Source organism: Erigeron canadensis, chromosome 8 (assembly GCF_010389155.1).
Source record: "Erigeron canadensis isolate Cc75 chromosome 8, C_canadensis_v1, whole genome shotgun sequence".
NCBI lineage: Eukaryota > Viridiplantae > Streptophyta > Magnoliopsida > Asterales > Asteraceae > Erigeron > Erigeron canadensis.
This window is the reverse complement of record NC_057768.1, coordinates 42,881,011-42,895,809: the sequence shown is the minus strand read 5'-3', so window position 1 is coordinate 42,895,809 and position 14,799 is coordinate 42,881,011. Positions and strand designations below refer to the sequence as shown.

The 14,799-nt window shown below is 33.4% G+C and overlaps 3 protein-coding genes across 5 annotated transcripts; all 3 read left to right on the top strand.

Moving 5' to 3' along the window:
- Positions 1-751: 751 nt before the first annotated feature.
- LOC122579048 (replication factor C subunit 3) lies at positions 752-5,106 on the top strand. 2 transcript variants are annotated; one of them, XM_043751136.1, is made up of 9 exons: positions 755-1,045; positions 1,151-1,367; positions 1,818-1,897; positions 1,974-2,133; positions 3,150-3,231; positions 3,587-3,716; positions 3,813-3,876; positions 4,070-4,138; positions 4,777-5,106. In XM_043751136.1, exons 1-9 carry the CDS (start codon positions 871-873, stop codon positions 4,874-4,876), a joined length of 1,077 nt encoding a protein of 358 aa, XP_043607071.1. In that variant the 5' UTR covers positions 755-870; the 3' UTR covers positions 4,877-5,106. The 2 variants fall into 2 exon arrangements, with proteins under 2 accessions (XP_043607072.1, XP_043607071.1); XM_043751137.1 differs by lacking the exons at positions 4,070-4,138; positions 4,777-5,106 and adding an exon at positions 3,961-4,054 and having other exon boundaries at positions 752-1,045; positions 3,813-3,877.
- Positions 5,107-5,673: 567 nt separating this feature from the next.
- On the top strand, positions 5,674-7,460 carry LOC122579207 (transcription factor SRM1-like). Of its 2 annotated transcripts, none has more exons than XM_043751322.1 (3): positions 5,674-5,775; positions 6,134-6,506; positions 6,803-7,460. In XM_043751322.1, exons 2-3 carry the CDS (start codon positions 6,148-6,150, stop codon positions 7,065-7,067), a joined length of 624 nt encoding a protein of 207 aa, XP_043607257.1. In that variant the 5' UTR covers positions 5,674-5,775; positions 6,134-6,147; the 3' UTR covers positions 7,068-7,460. The 2 variants fall into 2 exon arrangements, with proteins under 2 accessions (XP_043607257.1, XP_043607256.1); XM_043751321.1 differs by having other exon boundaries at positions 5,679-5,785.
- Positions 7,461-9,254: 1,794 nt separating this feature from the next.
- Positions 9,255-13,607, top strand: LOC122578640 (transmembrane protein 53). The gene is made up of 6 exons (XM_043750644.1): positions 9,255-9,379; positions 10,968-11,087; positions 11,277-12,019; positions 12,117-12,222; positions 12,504-12,673; positions 13,146-13,607. The coding sequence occupies exons 3-6, from the start codon at positions 11,304-11,306 to the stop codon at positions 13,411-13,413; spliced, it is 1,260 nt and encodes a 419-aa protein (XP_043606579.1). The 5' UTR covers positions 9,255-9,379; positions 10,968-11,087; positions 11,277-11,303; the 3' UTR covers positions 13,414-13,607.
- Positions 13,608-14,799: the final 1,192 nt, after the last annotated feature.

Genomic DNA, 14,799 nt, shown 5'->3' with positions numbered 1-14,799 from the left:
ATAAATATATAAACATATGTTTTATTTTTCATTATATATAAACTCTTATATTCAACTACATATTTAAATCATTGTTAAATATTCTTTGATCACTCCCCAAGTCAAAATTCATTAGTATTTAGAATAATAAAAAAAATTGGATTGGTAAGAACATTTTAATCATGTATACCATTTGGTATCTATCATCACTATCTGTGAAATGCCTTCACATGATACCCACAAAGTAATTGAGAAAACTGTCTGAAATTCAAACTCGTAACATTTTGATCTATACAACCTTTCGGGCTTCTGCAGACTAGTGAGTGACCACTAAATTATTGCCCAAACGGTTAAAAAAATAAATATATTAACCAAAAAAGTGGTTATGTTTAAAACAGTAACATTACAACTTACCAAAAAAAAACTTATCATCCCATGTTATATTTTATAAAATAAAAGTTAATAAATAAAAAGAACTAGCAAAATTAATTAATTTGGTTCTAACACACAATCCACCGGTATAACTATAAGTAAAACATTTTTTTAAGTATCTTTTTAGTTGCAAATGAAATTTAACTCAACTGGCCGATGCGTTCCTGGTTTTTTTAACATGTTTTGGGTTCAATTCTTAGGAGTGACAAGTCCGTGAGTTTTTTCCTTGGATAACTTGTAACGGCTTATGCTATGGTCTACATCTGACTGTTCAAAAAAATAAGTATTTTTTAGTTGCAATTTTTTTGAGATTGAAGATATAAAATGTGTTATATAGATGCATTGATTGAGTTGGTGCCCTAGCTTGGCCTTCGTCTGGCGCCAATCAAGTCTACTTCTTCCTCCCGCCCAAACACACACATTCCCCATTTCTTTCTCTCTTTCTTGACAGATCAAAAAATGGCGGAAGTGATGGAAATCGATGACGACACTCTATCCCCACCGCCCAAAAACAACAAGGGCAAATCCATAATCACTTCCCCACCGGCCCACACTAAAGCCACTCCATGGGTCGAAAAATTCCGCCCCCAATCTCTCGCCGACGTCGCCGCTCATCGCGATATCATCGATACAAGTAATACTCCACTACTAGCTCTTATTTGACTTTAAAGTTTGTTAATTTATGTTGAAAAAGTTATAAATTGTGTGTTTTTTTTCTTTGGGGCATTTCGGTGAACAGTTGACAGGCTTACCAGTGAAAACAAAATGCCCCATTTGTTACTTTACGGACCCCCCGGAACCGGAAAGACGTCTACCATCCTTGCTGTTGCCAGAAAGCTGTTCGGGAGTCAGATGCATAATATGGTTTTGGAGCTTAATGCTTCTGATGAACGTGGGATTGATGTTGTTAGACAACAAATTCAAGATTTTGCTAGTACTCAAAGCTTTTCTTTTGGGTAATTCTTTGCTCCTTTTTTCTAAAACTTGTTACAGTATGTATTGAACTTTTAGTTGTTGGTAACTGGTATTTTTGTTGACTTGACAACCATATAAGATATCGGTCATAAAGTCTGATAAATTAAATACGGTTGCAAGACGTAGCGTAGCTTACATATATTAGATGTTTGTTTAAAGTTAGATACCTTCAAAAACAGTAACACTTGTTTATAATATGCTTATATTATACTTCTGGAGTTATTGTTACCTGTTTGATATATATTATTATGAGATAATTAGGATTGCTGCCATGTATAGGAAAACATCACCCGCAGCGTACTTCAGAATCGTTAATTTCCAAATTGTTTCTCTACATTTGTTATATTCCTTACCATCTTGATTATTCTTTAGGATGACATCTTTTGGGTTTATAGTCAAGTGGTCACTCCTTAATGTGTTTCTTTTTTCAGTGCTAAAGCCTCGGTAAAACTGGTTCTTTTGGATGAGGCAGATGCAATGACGAAGGATGCACAATTTGCTCTTCGTCGAGGTAATTTTTATATTTTAAAGTAACTTAGCTGGACTTCCATAATCTGTGTGCTCATTCCAATAAATGTCTACTGCAGTGATTGAGAGATACACGAAAAGCACCAGGTTTGCACTTATCTGTAACAATGTAAACAAGATTATTCCAGCACTGCAGTCAAGATGCACTAGATTTCGGTTTGCTCCCTTGGATGCTGTCCATGTCAATGAGCGACTTAAACATGTTATTACTGCCGAAGGGTAAGTTTATGAACTTTCTTTTAAAGTCTTAAATGAGTAAATCTTGACATTTTGTTTGGATGATCCTTCTTATACTCTTTTTACTGCCTACTCATGTCTCTCCATAGTGCATAATTATGACATTATTAGACTTAGAGTTACTTTGATTCACATTCTTTTTGTAAGTAGATGTCTTTACTACTTTACTATGCTTTTGGCATATTAGTAAACGTTATACCTAACATCTAGAAGTGGCATTTTGATCTGATTATTAGTTAATGCACCAATTGGGGCATTTTGATCTGTGTTGATACTATAGTTTGTAATATTTTATTTACAGAACCTTCAGCCAATAATTATTTGTTTTTAATAAAGTTGGTATAGCTGGCCCAATTGACCTGTACACAAAATTGTCTTATTTAATCTATTACCCAACCTGACCATACTGTCCTCTACTAGCAGCTCTAGTATTTAACCCTTGCTCGAGATCTCTGAGGGCTTTTATTGGTTAGTTCCTGTTTTCAGTTATATTGAAACATTTACTTCACATATTGCCTCTTAAATTATTGATAAGCTTTGGATTATAGAAGGTTGACCTTTCAATGATTTATGTTCACTAGTCCAAATATTTCATTTTACACTCAATTTAATATTTACCTCACTGGTAATACGAAGTCGGTGAGTGTCATCGTATTTGGGATATAACAATTGGATGTTCACTTCTGAAGTGCTACGTCACCAACCTGTTTCGATAATAAAATTTTTATTTTACATCTGCCAATTAGTCAGTAAAACATATTTGCAAGATCATATCATGTCCCACTTTTTTATAACAACTACGACACCATTTCTTTTTCCGGTAAAGTTAATGCTGATACACAACTGAGAACTGACTATGCACTACATTTTTTTTCTTTTGAACTGCAAAACTACACATTATTCACGTCAAGCGTTTTATGTTTTTGGCCTTTGGTAATGTTGACATGTCTTTTCAAGAAAGCACTGGTTTTAATTCAGTAGTAAATCTTTTTATCTAGGCTTGATGTGACGGAAGACGGATTAACAGCTCTTGTACGGCTTAGCAATGGTGATATGAGGAAGTCTTTGAACATTTTGCAGGTCATTTCTTGTCTACTGTTTGTTTTAAATTACAGTTTCTTCAATTCTGATTTTGTGCATGTATATATTGTAATCTTAATTGTTCTATTCTAATTGCCAATGGAGAGTTGTTGATTTTGGGTCTCAGGTCTCTTCTTTTTATATCATATATTTAATATTCTGTCATGGATGAAGTAAGAAGTTACATACGTGACTACGTGTAAATTTTAGTAGTCTAGCACATTGGATTTGAAGTATTTACATATGCAAACATACATAGTCTGCAAAATGAATATGATTCGTTTATTAGCTTAACTATGATGATGATTCACATTTATAGTCAAACTAATAGCTTCAATGTTCTTGATTTATGCAGTCAACACATATGGCTTCTCAGCAGATAACTGAAGAAGCTGTCTATCTCTGCACTGGCAATCCATTGCCCAAGGATATTGAGCAAATATCATACTGGCTACTGAATGAGCCATTTTCGGATAGCTTTCAAAGTATTGTTATAAGAACATGTGTAGTATTTAACAGTAGGAGTTTCTTTACTTATCTTTACTAGTGATTTTGATTGGTTTGTGCTTAACTCTTTGTAGAAATATCCCATATGAAGGCAACAAAAGGTTTGGCTTTAGTGGACATTGTAAGAGAAGTAACTATGTAAGTCTAGTATATCTATATCTCACTAGTAAGTTTTAGTACTTGTTTATAGCTCATCTTGCAAGAATATATCTGCTTCCAGGTTTTGTTTTTAGAATCAAGATGCCTTCGGATGTTAGAATATATCTATATCTCACTAGTAAGTTTTAGTACTTGTTTATAGCTCATCTTGCAAGAATATATCTGCTTCCAGGTTTGTTTTTAGAATCAAGATGCCTTCGGATGTTAGAGTCCAGCTGATCAATGACTTGGCTGATATCGAGTATGTGCTTTCTTCTTTCATTTCATTTATCTTTTCATGGGATAGCAGAACACAAGTTCCTGTCTACTTGAGGTGGAAAATGACCGGGGTGGATGGGTTTGGTAACATGTCAAGGGTAGTGCAGCTTTGTTGTACTGGTGGAAAGACGTTGTGTTGGGCTGGCTCATAAACACTTCTTTTTGATTTGTTTTCCAAACTCTAGATAATAAAGATGTTGAATATCAAGTAATATTACATAACTACATAAGTAATATATTTTAGAAATAAAACTGTTCAGTTGGTTTATGAATTTTGAATACACCTTTGGTAACATTAGACCCAATTCTATCATAGCTTGAAAGTTTACTTATATCTGTTTGACCCATTTGTAGAATAATTTAACCCGACACATTTATCGTTAAATGGTTTGACAAGGTTTGGAGTTTGATGCATCATTTTTAGTAATTATTTTTCTATCTTGTGGCTTTTGTAGTAGAGATGGATAATTCCTTCTAAGCGTCATATATTGGTTAACTTTGTTTATGCCAAACTCCACAAATTCTTATTTTGTGGCTGAAATTTGTTTATGACAAGCTTAACTTGATGCAAAGTTTCTGTTGCTGAAATTTATTATTGTGGATTATTACTTGGTTGTGCAGGTACAGATTGAGTTTTGGGTGCAATGACAAGTTGCAACTGGGGTCTGTGATTTCTACTTTTACCCGAGCTAGAACCGCACTTGTTGCTGCAGCAAAATAGGGAATTGTTCTACCGGTTAGCATCTTGTGAGAAAATAGTATGGGTCACCATGTAATCAGCTTTGAAACTCTTGTGATCTTGTCAAGTGTGTCTTTCTACATTGAATCTGTAGGGATTCAGACCTTATTAAGTGACCATCTTCTGTTGATTGGTTGTTTTTTGCATTGTACTCCGTAGTAGTGAGCAGTAAGTATTTTGGACAATCACTCTCGTTCGCGGGGGCTGGTTTATTCTCAAATCTCAGTTAAGTCGGTCGAAAGCAAGAAAAGTTGTTTGGTGGCCATTTTAGGGTTATCTATGTACTTATCTTAGGTCCACTAAAATAAAACTTCTGTTATAGTTCTTTAAATATAACAAGTATCACCATGTACAATAGTAAAACCAACGTCATGTAGTTTTGAGACAGTTGGGAAAAAAAAAATAGTATCCTTATCTGGTGTAGTTAGAAAAAGTTGAATATATATATTTTTTTATCCTTTTCTGGTAATATCGTTCCAATCGTTACCAAAAGAGGAATAAATCCTGATAAAAAGCAGAATAAACTTTTTCGTTTTTAGTAGTCTAAGAAATAAAAGTAAAAATGAAAACGTATGGTATTGAGTTTGAACAGGAATCAATCATATAATAGTGACGCTTTTTGGAATCACAGCCAATGGAGGATAAATTAATTTATTAGTCAAACAAACAAAGATGCCAACTCTTCACACCATTTTCTTTTGGCATAGTTAGGGAAAAAAAAAAAACAACTCTTATGTATAGCTGACACCTCAAATTGACTCACTTGTATGTATATGCCTTGTTTCTTGTATTAAAAAAAAAAAAAAAAAACTCTTACGACACAACATTAATTCCAACCATTGCTGACCATCCTGCTGATAAAACGTCATCATGTATAAGATGTAAGTAAGGGTATGTAATATGTCATTATCTCATCTTATCTTCAGTTTTGGTTAATTAGATCTTTCTTGATATATACTCCACATATATTTGTTACAACTAAAAACAACTGGCTCCGCCAAATGATATATTCATATGTGAGTAAATGATGACTAGATTGATTTATTGTCTAAGGAAAGTATATCATTGTGATTTTATTTTATTTTTTTGGAAAATGCAGACATATATCATTGTGATTGAGTCCTATCATTTCCCTATTTATTTATTTGCATGATTTTTTAATTGTTATTTTAGAAACTTTCTAGTTTTTTGTTTTACTGGTGACTACTTAAAAACTTAAAAACATATTCGCACTGCAAGGAGTATATATATATATGATGGATTCCAAATGGAGAAGAGAACAGGATTTGGCTTTTGAGAATGCTTTGGTTGCAAATGATCATCCTGAAGAAAAAGAGGGTTCAAAAGATTGGTGGGATAATATTGCCTCCAAAGTTCCAGGAAAATCGGTAGAACAAGTTAAGCATCACTATGAGTTGTTACTTGATGATTTGGACCGTATTGAGTCCGGTGTAGTTCCCCTGCCTTGCTATACAGCCACCTCTTCTGCTCATCATTCATCATATTTTGGTTGTGATCATGATGGAACCAGCAATGACAATTATAAAAGTAAGGCTTCCAAAGCAGATCAGGAGCGTCGTAAAGGTGTTCCTTGGACCGAGGATGAACACAGGTTAATTTGTTATTTCATTATAAGAATCATTTCTTTTTCATATATATATATTTATGTTAGAGGTCTATTTGAGCCCCTTAATATGTTTAACTCGTGAATTCACGTTAAAATGGCTTTCAACAAATAATAGAATACCTAAAAGACCACTTGGTACTGAGAAACATATATTATGTGATATGTTGGTTTTCTTGATATTCCTAACATATGCATCATCTTGGTTGAAATGCCATCAACTAATGATACTTTTAGATTTATTTTTTTTTCTTTTTCCTGATAATCAATCGATTTCATAACAGGCTATTTCTTGTTGGTTTGGAAGAATATGGGAAAGGCGATTGGAGAAGTATATCCAGGAAACATGTGTTAACAAGAACACCCACTCAAGTTGCAAGTCATGCCCAAAAGTATTTCATCCGCTTGAATTCAATCAACAGAGAAAGGAAGCGATCAAGCATTCATGATATTACTAACGGGGACACATCATTAGCTCCTAAAGCTGCAATCACGGGTCAAACAAACACTTCTTCTGTAGGTAAACCAAGCAAACCAAATCATGGTTAAGCATGTAAGGACGTATTGCCGTTTTTCTTTACAACTCTAATAATATAGCTACAGAGAAAATCTTCCATTTGTAGTCCGGTGTGACAAAACTTTTGAGAACATAGTTGTATTAGATAGGCTTGACGATTTTTATTTAAATATATAGTGGATATATCATATGACACTCTATGCTAGAATGCCTGAATTGTGAAATTTCCGCAGACTGACCCTAAACAAATATGGAAGAACTGTGAAGGATTCACCAAATGTTTATACACTTCGTGTGGTAGTGTGGTACCATGAAGCGTGACAATATGACCACCGGAACATTGTTGCATTTTTTATGATTGAACCATGTGTGAACACTTGTACAGATGAAAATGGAAGCATGTGCGAGTCTGCACTATTGTGTGACACTATCGATTGGTTGTTTGAATCTTCTTTCTGTTGTCACGAAACATATAACTCCTTTGCTTAATCTTTCTACAATGAGACTATATATGGTTTGATTGTTCCCACTTTTATCTCTACTATTGTTGTTTATGTTTTATTTCGGTCCACTCTGCTATTGTATCCACTTGAATTCATGGTCTTTTACTTAGACTATATTTTTTTTTAACAACAGTGGTGATTGGACTCAACGGTATGCCTCTTCATCGTCTGGTAGAGATCGATCACGTCACCAGCACAGTCAGTCAGAAGGCATGACTGGCGGTGGAAGTCTCACTACCGTTCTGTAGAAAACTAACTAATGCTAGAGATAAAAGAGCACATTCATGGTTGTGCTCTCTAGTTCTAGATGAAGCCAAATAATTTTAACATGTAAAAAAGAGAGGAAACCTCTTTGGGATTCAATGATTCTCTGTCCCCTCTTTCACAGAAAATGGAGAGACAAGCTGATGTACTTATCATTTTTGTTATAATAGAATCCAGAAATTGAGAAGGATTTTTGATTTAAAAGAATTAATTATGTATCCATGATGTTGATATGCCAACCAAGACTTGAACTCAGATCTAATTGGTAAAACCCCAAGATTCACCCAACTAAGCTACAAAATATAAACGAAGACTTGAGAAAAATTACAAATGTCTTCGAAAGATCAAGCTCATGACGAATCACAATTCATTACCTTTAGGAACACCCCAAAGCCAGTTAATTTTAGCTGAAAAGTTACAACTTTACGTGACAAACTATATATAACCTAAAAATTTTGCCTCCACAATAATAAGCATCGTTATCGATCTAAAACGATTCATAGAGCATTTTCATGTATTTCGTTGTGGATCAAGTCTACTTTATTGAAACGGGTCGATAAGGATTTTTTTCTACCTATTTTGTTGTAGATCAAGTCTACTTTTTCAGAGAGTGTCTCCAGTAATAAACATTGTTATCGATCTATAACCTTGACATTTATCAGACTATAAACTTATTTGGTTAGTAAATCTAGTTTTATAAGTAATATAGACACTAAATTATGGAGAAATTTAAGAGGATGAAACTTTAGAAAGTCATGTTATTATATATTTCATGTTATTATGTTTATAAACCATTTCAATATTACCAGACACATTTTTATCTCATAACTTATTATTTTATCTATATTATATTATAAAATAAACAAAAAGTGTTGAAAAATAAATAAAATTTGCACCTACCACCCCTTATAATATTTTCACATATACTAGCCCATTAATATTAATGATTAAATTACACTATCAATTCTTTATTTTTTGAAATATATCCATTAACCATTTACATCAATTATGTACACCACTCGACGCCGCTTCCACCACCAAAAGGACGATTTCGGTCGTTTACTCTTTATTAAATAGTATAAAAGTATATATTAGATGTATAAGGGAATTAAGATTAAGAAATAAGGGTATTTTTGATATAAAAAAATGCTGAATTTCTTAAAATATAAGATGTCAATATAGGTTATATAGTTATAGATATACATTTATATATAGAAACAAATCTTGTATAAAAAAACCATATTTTCTTTAAAAAAAATATAAATTCCATATTTAGTGGGTAAAAAGATAAAGAAGAGGAGTTGTGGGGGAAAAGAGTATAGAAGGAAGGAGAGTTGAAACGAAAAGACCCACCACCGAGGGGTAAAAATGAAACTTCCAAACCAACCAAAGGTTGTCAAAATCCCCTATTTTTCTGGAACCACCCCCTATTCATTCAACTAATAAAAATAAAAAATTCATATAATTCCCATTTTTTCTCTCTGCTTTCTTTCTTTTCTCTCACACAAACACACACACAAATTCCGGTAAACATATTTTCTGTTCCTCTATACTTTCCGCCGTCGCTTCTCTCTCAGGTACCCCCTCCCCCATTGTTTTATCTTAATATTTATTTTCTTTCAATTATAATTGCATTCTATCTCTGTATAAATATATGTGTGTGAATTGAAATGAAGAAGAAACGCTGGATTGAGAAATCTAATTATATATATATATAAAAAGAAGCTACATTTTCTATTTTATGATGAAAGTTTTGTTGGCGCGGCGGTGAATGCGAGAATGAATTGATGTCGCTGTTGTACGGTACAACACGTTTAAAGCGGTAGACTCTTTCACGTTTCTGCACACTTTGCTTTCACGCAGGGGGTTATACGTTTTCCATTAATTAATACTATTATTAGTGTCTTTAAGAAAATCTTGTTATATTATTAGTCTGACGACCACATAACATAACATAACATGATTATTTATTATTTTTTGTTATCGTTAAAGTGCACTATCACATTCGTAAGAAAACTTGTATACTATTATTTAATTTAATTATTTAATTAAAGACAAATAAAGTATCATTTTCATTTTGCATAATCCTTCCTTCCTTTCAAAACATATTTTCATTATTGTTGTTGTTTATTATTGGTAGGGACTAGGGATGGGCGGTGGCTCAATAAATAAATAGAGAAATCACTTTTATAAAAAAAGCCCGTCTTACGTCGTGGCTAGTGACTTTTTTACAGGTGTCAGTGTATACAAAATTTTATATGTACCCTCTTCATGTTTTAAATAAATGTCATTTATATGCAAAATTTCCATTCTTTCACAATAATACTCTTTTAACAACTATATTTGGGCCTCATGACAATAAATGGTACTTACTAAGGTGCAACTTTGCTCTATGGATTTTAACATTTGGAGTGTGTTTTGGATTATTAGTGATTTTAGAATGATCATCCTGTCCTCACCTGAAAATTAGTGATTGTTTTGTGTTTTCTTTCATAAAAATGTGATTTTTAAGACGTAAGTTGAGACTTGTTTTTTTGGAATGCTGATTATGTTTTGGAGATGCTCTCAAACATCAGTTAACCTTTTTACTTTTGGGGTAATAACCTTTACTCGATATAGAAAGAACAAGAGTAACAAAAATGAAAAACGGCGATTCAAATCGATACTTATTGGGTTTGGTACTGAGTTATAAAAAGAAATTGGATAAGATAGAAACCAAAGAAATGGTATGTATCCTCCTGACTAGGGAACAAGTTGTTTTGTGGCTTTTGAGTTGTGTCCACAAGTATTATTAGAGGTGTTTACAAAATGTACAATCCTAAATATTTTGGGGGTGTATAGTGTAATTCTCCATATCTAGTTCTATCCATCACATTCATTGGCCCATACTTTGTCCACTTTATTTTAGGTTTGGTATCCGTTTCCTGGATTCCTTTATTATGCTTCTAAAGGTCAGCAATTTTAATGGCTGTAAAATGGCCTTCTAAACCAACATGACATTTTTGTCTTCAGTATCAAGAATATTTCTATAGTTTATACCCCTTTTTGTTTCAATATTATTGCTTCATGAAATTCTTTCTCACCTTATGTTGATAAAAAAAGCTTGCTTTTTTATATTTTATGTTGTGTTGTTCGGATTCTTATTGAGAATCTTTGTTGTTGTAGATAGGAAGAAGCTTGGCTTGGCTTAGCTTAGCTGACTTCTGTATATAAAAAGACTTCACGTGGGCTGTCAATACACACGTTTATTGGCAGCCCAAAAGAATACTTCTAGACCCACTACAGGTAAGAAGTTATGTTTCTCAAGCAGTCAAATATTGAACAGACACGTTTTTATTTGACTTTATATCCGCGTGTTTCATGGCTGTTACATTCCAACTAATTCAAGGTTGTTTTGTACCTTCTGGGTTGGTGGGGTATTTGTCTTGTGTATGTATATATGATCTATAATAAAGTTGTATTTTTATGTATCAGAGATTTTGCATAGCTGATTCCAAGATTATGGGTTCATTGTCTGGTCTTCAAAGACCGGTTGTTGCAGCCTCTGCTGTTGCATTAGCTTCTGTTTCTACTGATATTCGTGACAAAGTCTGGCCTTCTACCCCGGTGGATTATTATATTTCATCAGAACAGTCGAACGGATGTACTTCAGATTCGAGTAGTGTTATGAAATGGGCACGGGTATTGGATATGAGCGTCTCTAGGTCTTTTGTGACTAGTTCAATACCTGTTCCCAAATTTAGATTCCCCTCGATTGATATAGGCAATAATCATCTTTCAAATAACATGGCTTCTAATGTTGCATCTTTTCCTTCTTTGGTTAACGCATATCGGTCAGCAGAGTTGGTAAAAGCTCCTAGACCCGTCGACTATGTTTCTTCTCTACCTAACGTGGCGTCTACGGATGTGGTTTATAGATGGCATCTGCCACATCCTAATGCCATTGATTTATCCGAAAAGTCTAAGATGGTAGTGGTTTTACTTGGGTGGTTAGGTGCTAAACAGAAGCACCTTAAGAAATATGCTGATTGGTATACCTCCAAAGGATTTCATGTGATTACCTTTACATTTCCAATGAGCGAGGTGTTAAGCTATCAGGTTGGAGGGAAAGCCGAACAACACGTAGATTCACTTGCAAACCATCTTGCTGAATGGTTGGAAGACGAGTGTGAAAAGAATTTGGTTTTCCACACATTTAGTAATACAGGATGGCTAATGTAAGACCCTTTTGACTTCTTTTTTTAATATATGTATAGAATTTGTTTTTTTTATTTTGATCAAATTTTAAAATGGGTATGTGTGTTTCTATATCAGATATGGAGCTATGTTGGAGAAGTTTCAGAGGCAAGACAATTCTTTAATGGGAAGAATTAAGGGATGTATTGTGGATTCTGCACCAGTCGCCGCCGCAGATTCACAGGTATAAAGTGAACTTCCTCTTGATGTTTTCACAGTTGACAAAAACATTCATCGGCTATCTGACTTTTATGAAGAATTTTTGTTTTGTATATTTAACTTGTATTATAAAAACAAATGGTAATGCTAAATGCATTTTGATTTTGTGACCAAACAAATTTGACTACCTTTTTTTTTTTTTTCTATTACAAGGGTATTTACACATTTACATCCAGAAAATATTAGGCCTCATATTTATTCTTTCATTTCAGTGTATGATGAATTGACTATATACTTTCCTTGAAGGTTTGGGCTTCTGGATTCTCTGCTGCTTTTCTGAAGAAGAACAGTATTGCATCAAAAGGTTATAGAAATGCACACGACATTGCTGCCAAACCAGCAATGAGCGAAGCAGCTCTATTAGTGATTCTGGAGAAGTTCTTTGACGTGATTTTAAATTTGCCCGCAGTTCACAAGTAAGTTGAGTTATCATAGCATTTATTGGACCTCTACATGTTAGTTGTGTTTATCAACAACATACATACAAGAGTTATGTCACAACTCATGACTTGAGGTGGAAACTTGGAACAGTTCGGTTTCTAGTACTGTAGTATGGGACAAAAGGGGCTGGGTTTTATTGAGTTAACATCTCTTTGTCCATTTGTAATTAAGTTGATTTGTTGGTTATGATTAGAAAACACTTTTATTGCGATCATAATCTGGATTTTTTTAATAGAATGCTTTTAAGAGGTTGTATATATTTGAAATAGACTTTTGGGGACTTTCAGCTTATTTGATCTGCAGTACAAGAGTTATTTTGACTCGTTTGAGATAAAATTCAATCCGGATGGATGCGTTCATAAGTAAATAGATCGAAATTGCCTGCACTACTTTTGGCACATATCTGGCTTTTGCAATAATACCAGCTAACAATGGATTGTCTACCAGGAGGCTCTCAAATGTATTATTACAACTGAAATTTGGACAACCAAGCTGTCCACAGTTGTATATATATAGCAGCGCGGACAAAGTCATTCCTGCAGGATCAGTGGAGTCTTTCATAGAGGGACAGCAGAGAACGGGGCGTGTGGTCAGGTCATGCAACTTTAAATCAACACCACATGTTGATCATTTTAGGCATGAACCCGAGTTGTACACTACTCAGCTCTCACAGTTTTTCAAGGAGTGTGTGCTTAACTCTTGCAGACAAAATTGAAACATGATGACGGGTTGATCACAACCTTCAATTTTTTCATTTTTTCTAATTTCTGACATGATAATCCAAGTTATTTTTTGGAGTGAAATATACACAAGGGAGAATAAGTGTCATCTTTTTAACACTTACCCTCGAATTAAATTCTTTATGTAATTGACGTTACTCAATATATGAAATTATGATGTTAGAAATGATTCCAAGATGTGAAATATACACAAGGGAGATGTGTTTTTTTTTTTTTTTTTTTCCTTTCATACCGTTAGGTGAGATCTTTTTTTTTTTTTTTTTTAACGTACTACAATTGAATAGACATGAGATCTTTATAGCGGAATTATCTTTACAATGGTGGTCAATGAAGACTCTTTTTGGAAAAAAAAGAAAAGTCGGGTTAATACTTAATACCAATCAGTAGTTTAAGGAACCTAAAAAAAAATACATGTGTAATTATTCCATTAACATTTTTCTTACCCTATTTTTATTAGAAATTTATTTTAATTATATTGATGTGAAATGTCCATTTACTAGTAAGTGATTTGAAACTTAACGCAATGTGTTTGTATCTGCCCACCACCACCACCACCATCTCTCTATTTCTGCTCCTCCCGACACCATGGTGGATCCATGGCACAACGCCTGTACCGTATTAAACCACCAAACTATTTTTTAGATCGTTGTCCATCAAATTCACACAATTCTCATATGTTCAGCTTCCAACCCTTTATAAATGACTCGAGGTAGGCTACCGAGAATTGCAAAACCACCTGAACGGCGCAACCATTCAATTAAGCGTTTCGCCCGTACCGTATCACAATTTCTGACAATGGTGGTAATAGTGTTGGCAACTAATTAGCTATAAACACATCGTGTTATGTTTCAAATCACAATGTGTTTGACCAATTTTTCTAATTTTTATAAAAATTTTAACTTTCAAATGATTATTACCACTCGAGTCAAATCAAATGAAAACGAGGCGACTTAATGGATGTCTCGGCTTTGCTCTAGACTCGTAGCATGACTCGTGTTTTGTTGTGCGAGTCGATCCGAGTCATAAAATAAAGTTTTTATTTTTAGATATTTCTTTTTCTTTTAAAACATAACTTATTTATATAATTTAATTTGATTTTTATTTTAATAATGTTTATTATATTTAACTTAATATGTTAATACAATATTATATTTTTATAATAATTTTTTTTATAAAGTTATATATTATCAAATATCTTAGAATTTGAATCGAACCATAATAGAAAAAAAAAGTCAGATTTCGAGTCGAATCAAGATATGGAGTTGATAACTACGATTATAAATTATAATAATCTTGATAATATTGTAGTTTGTTACAGAAGGTAAAAACGTAGCGTCCGAACAAAATCACAAAAGTACAAA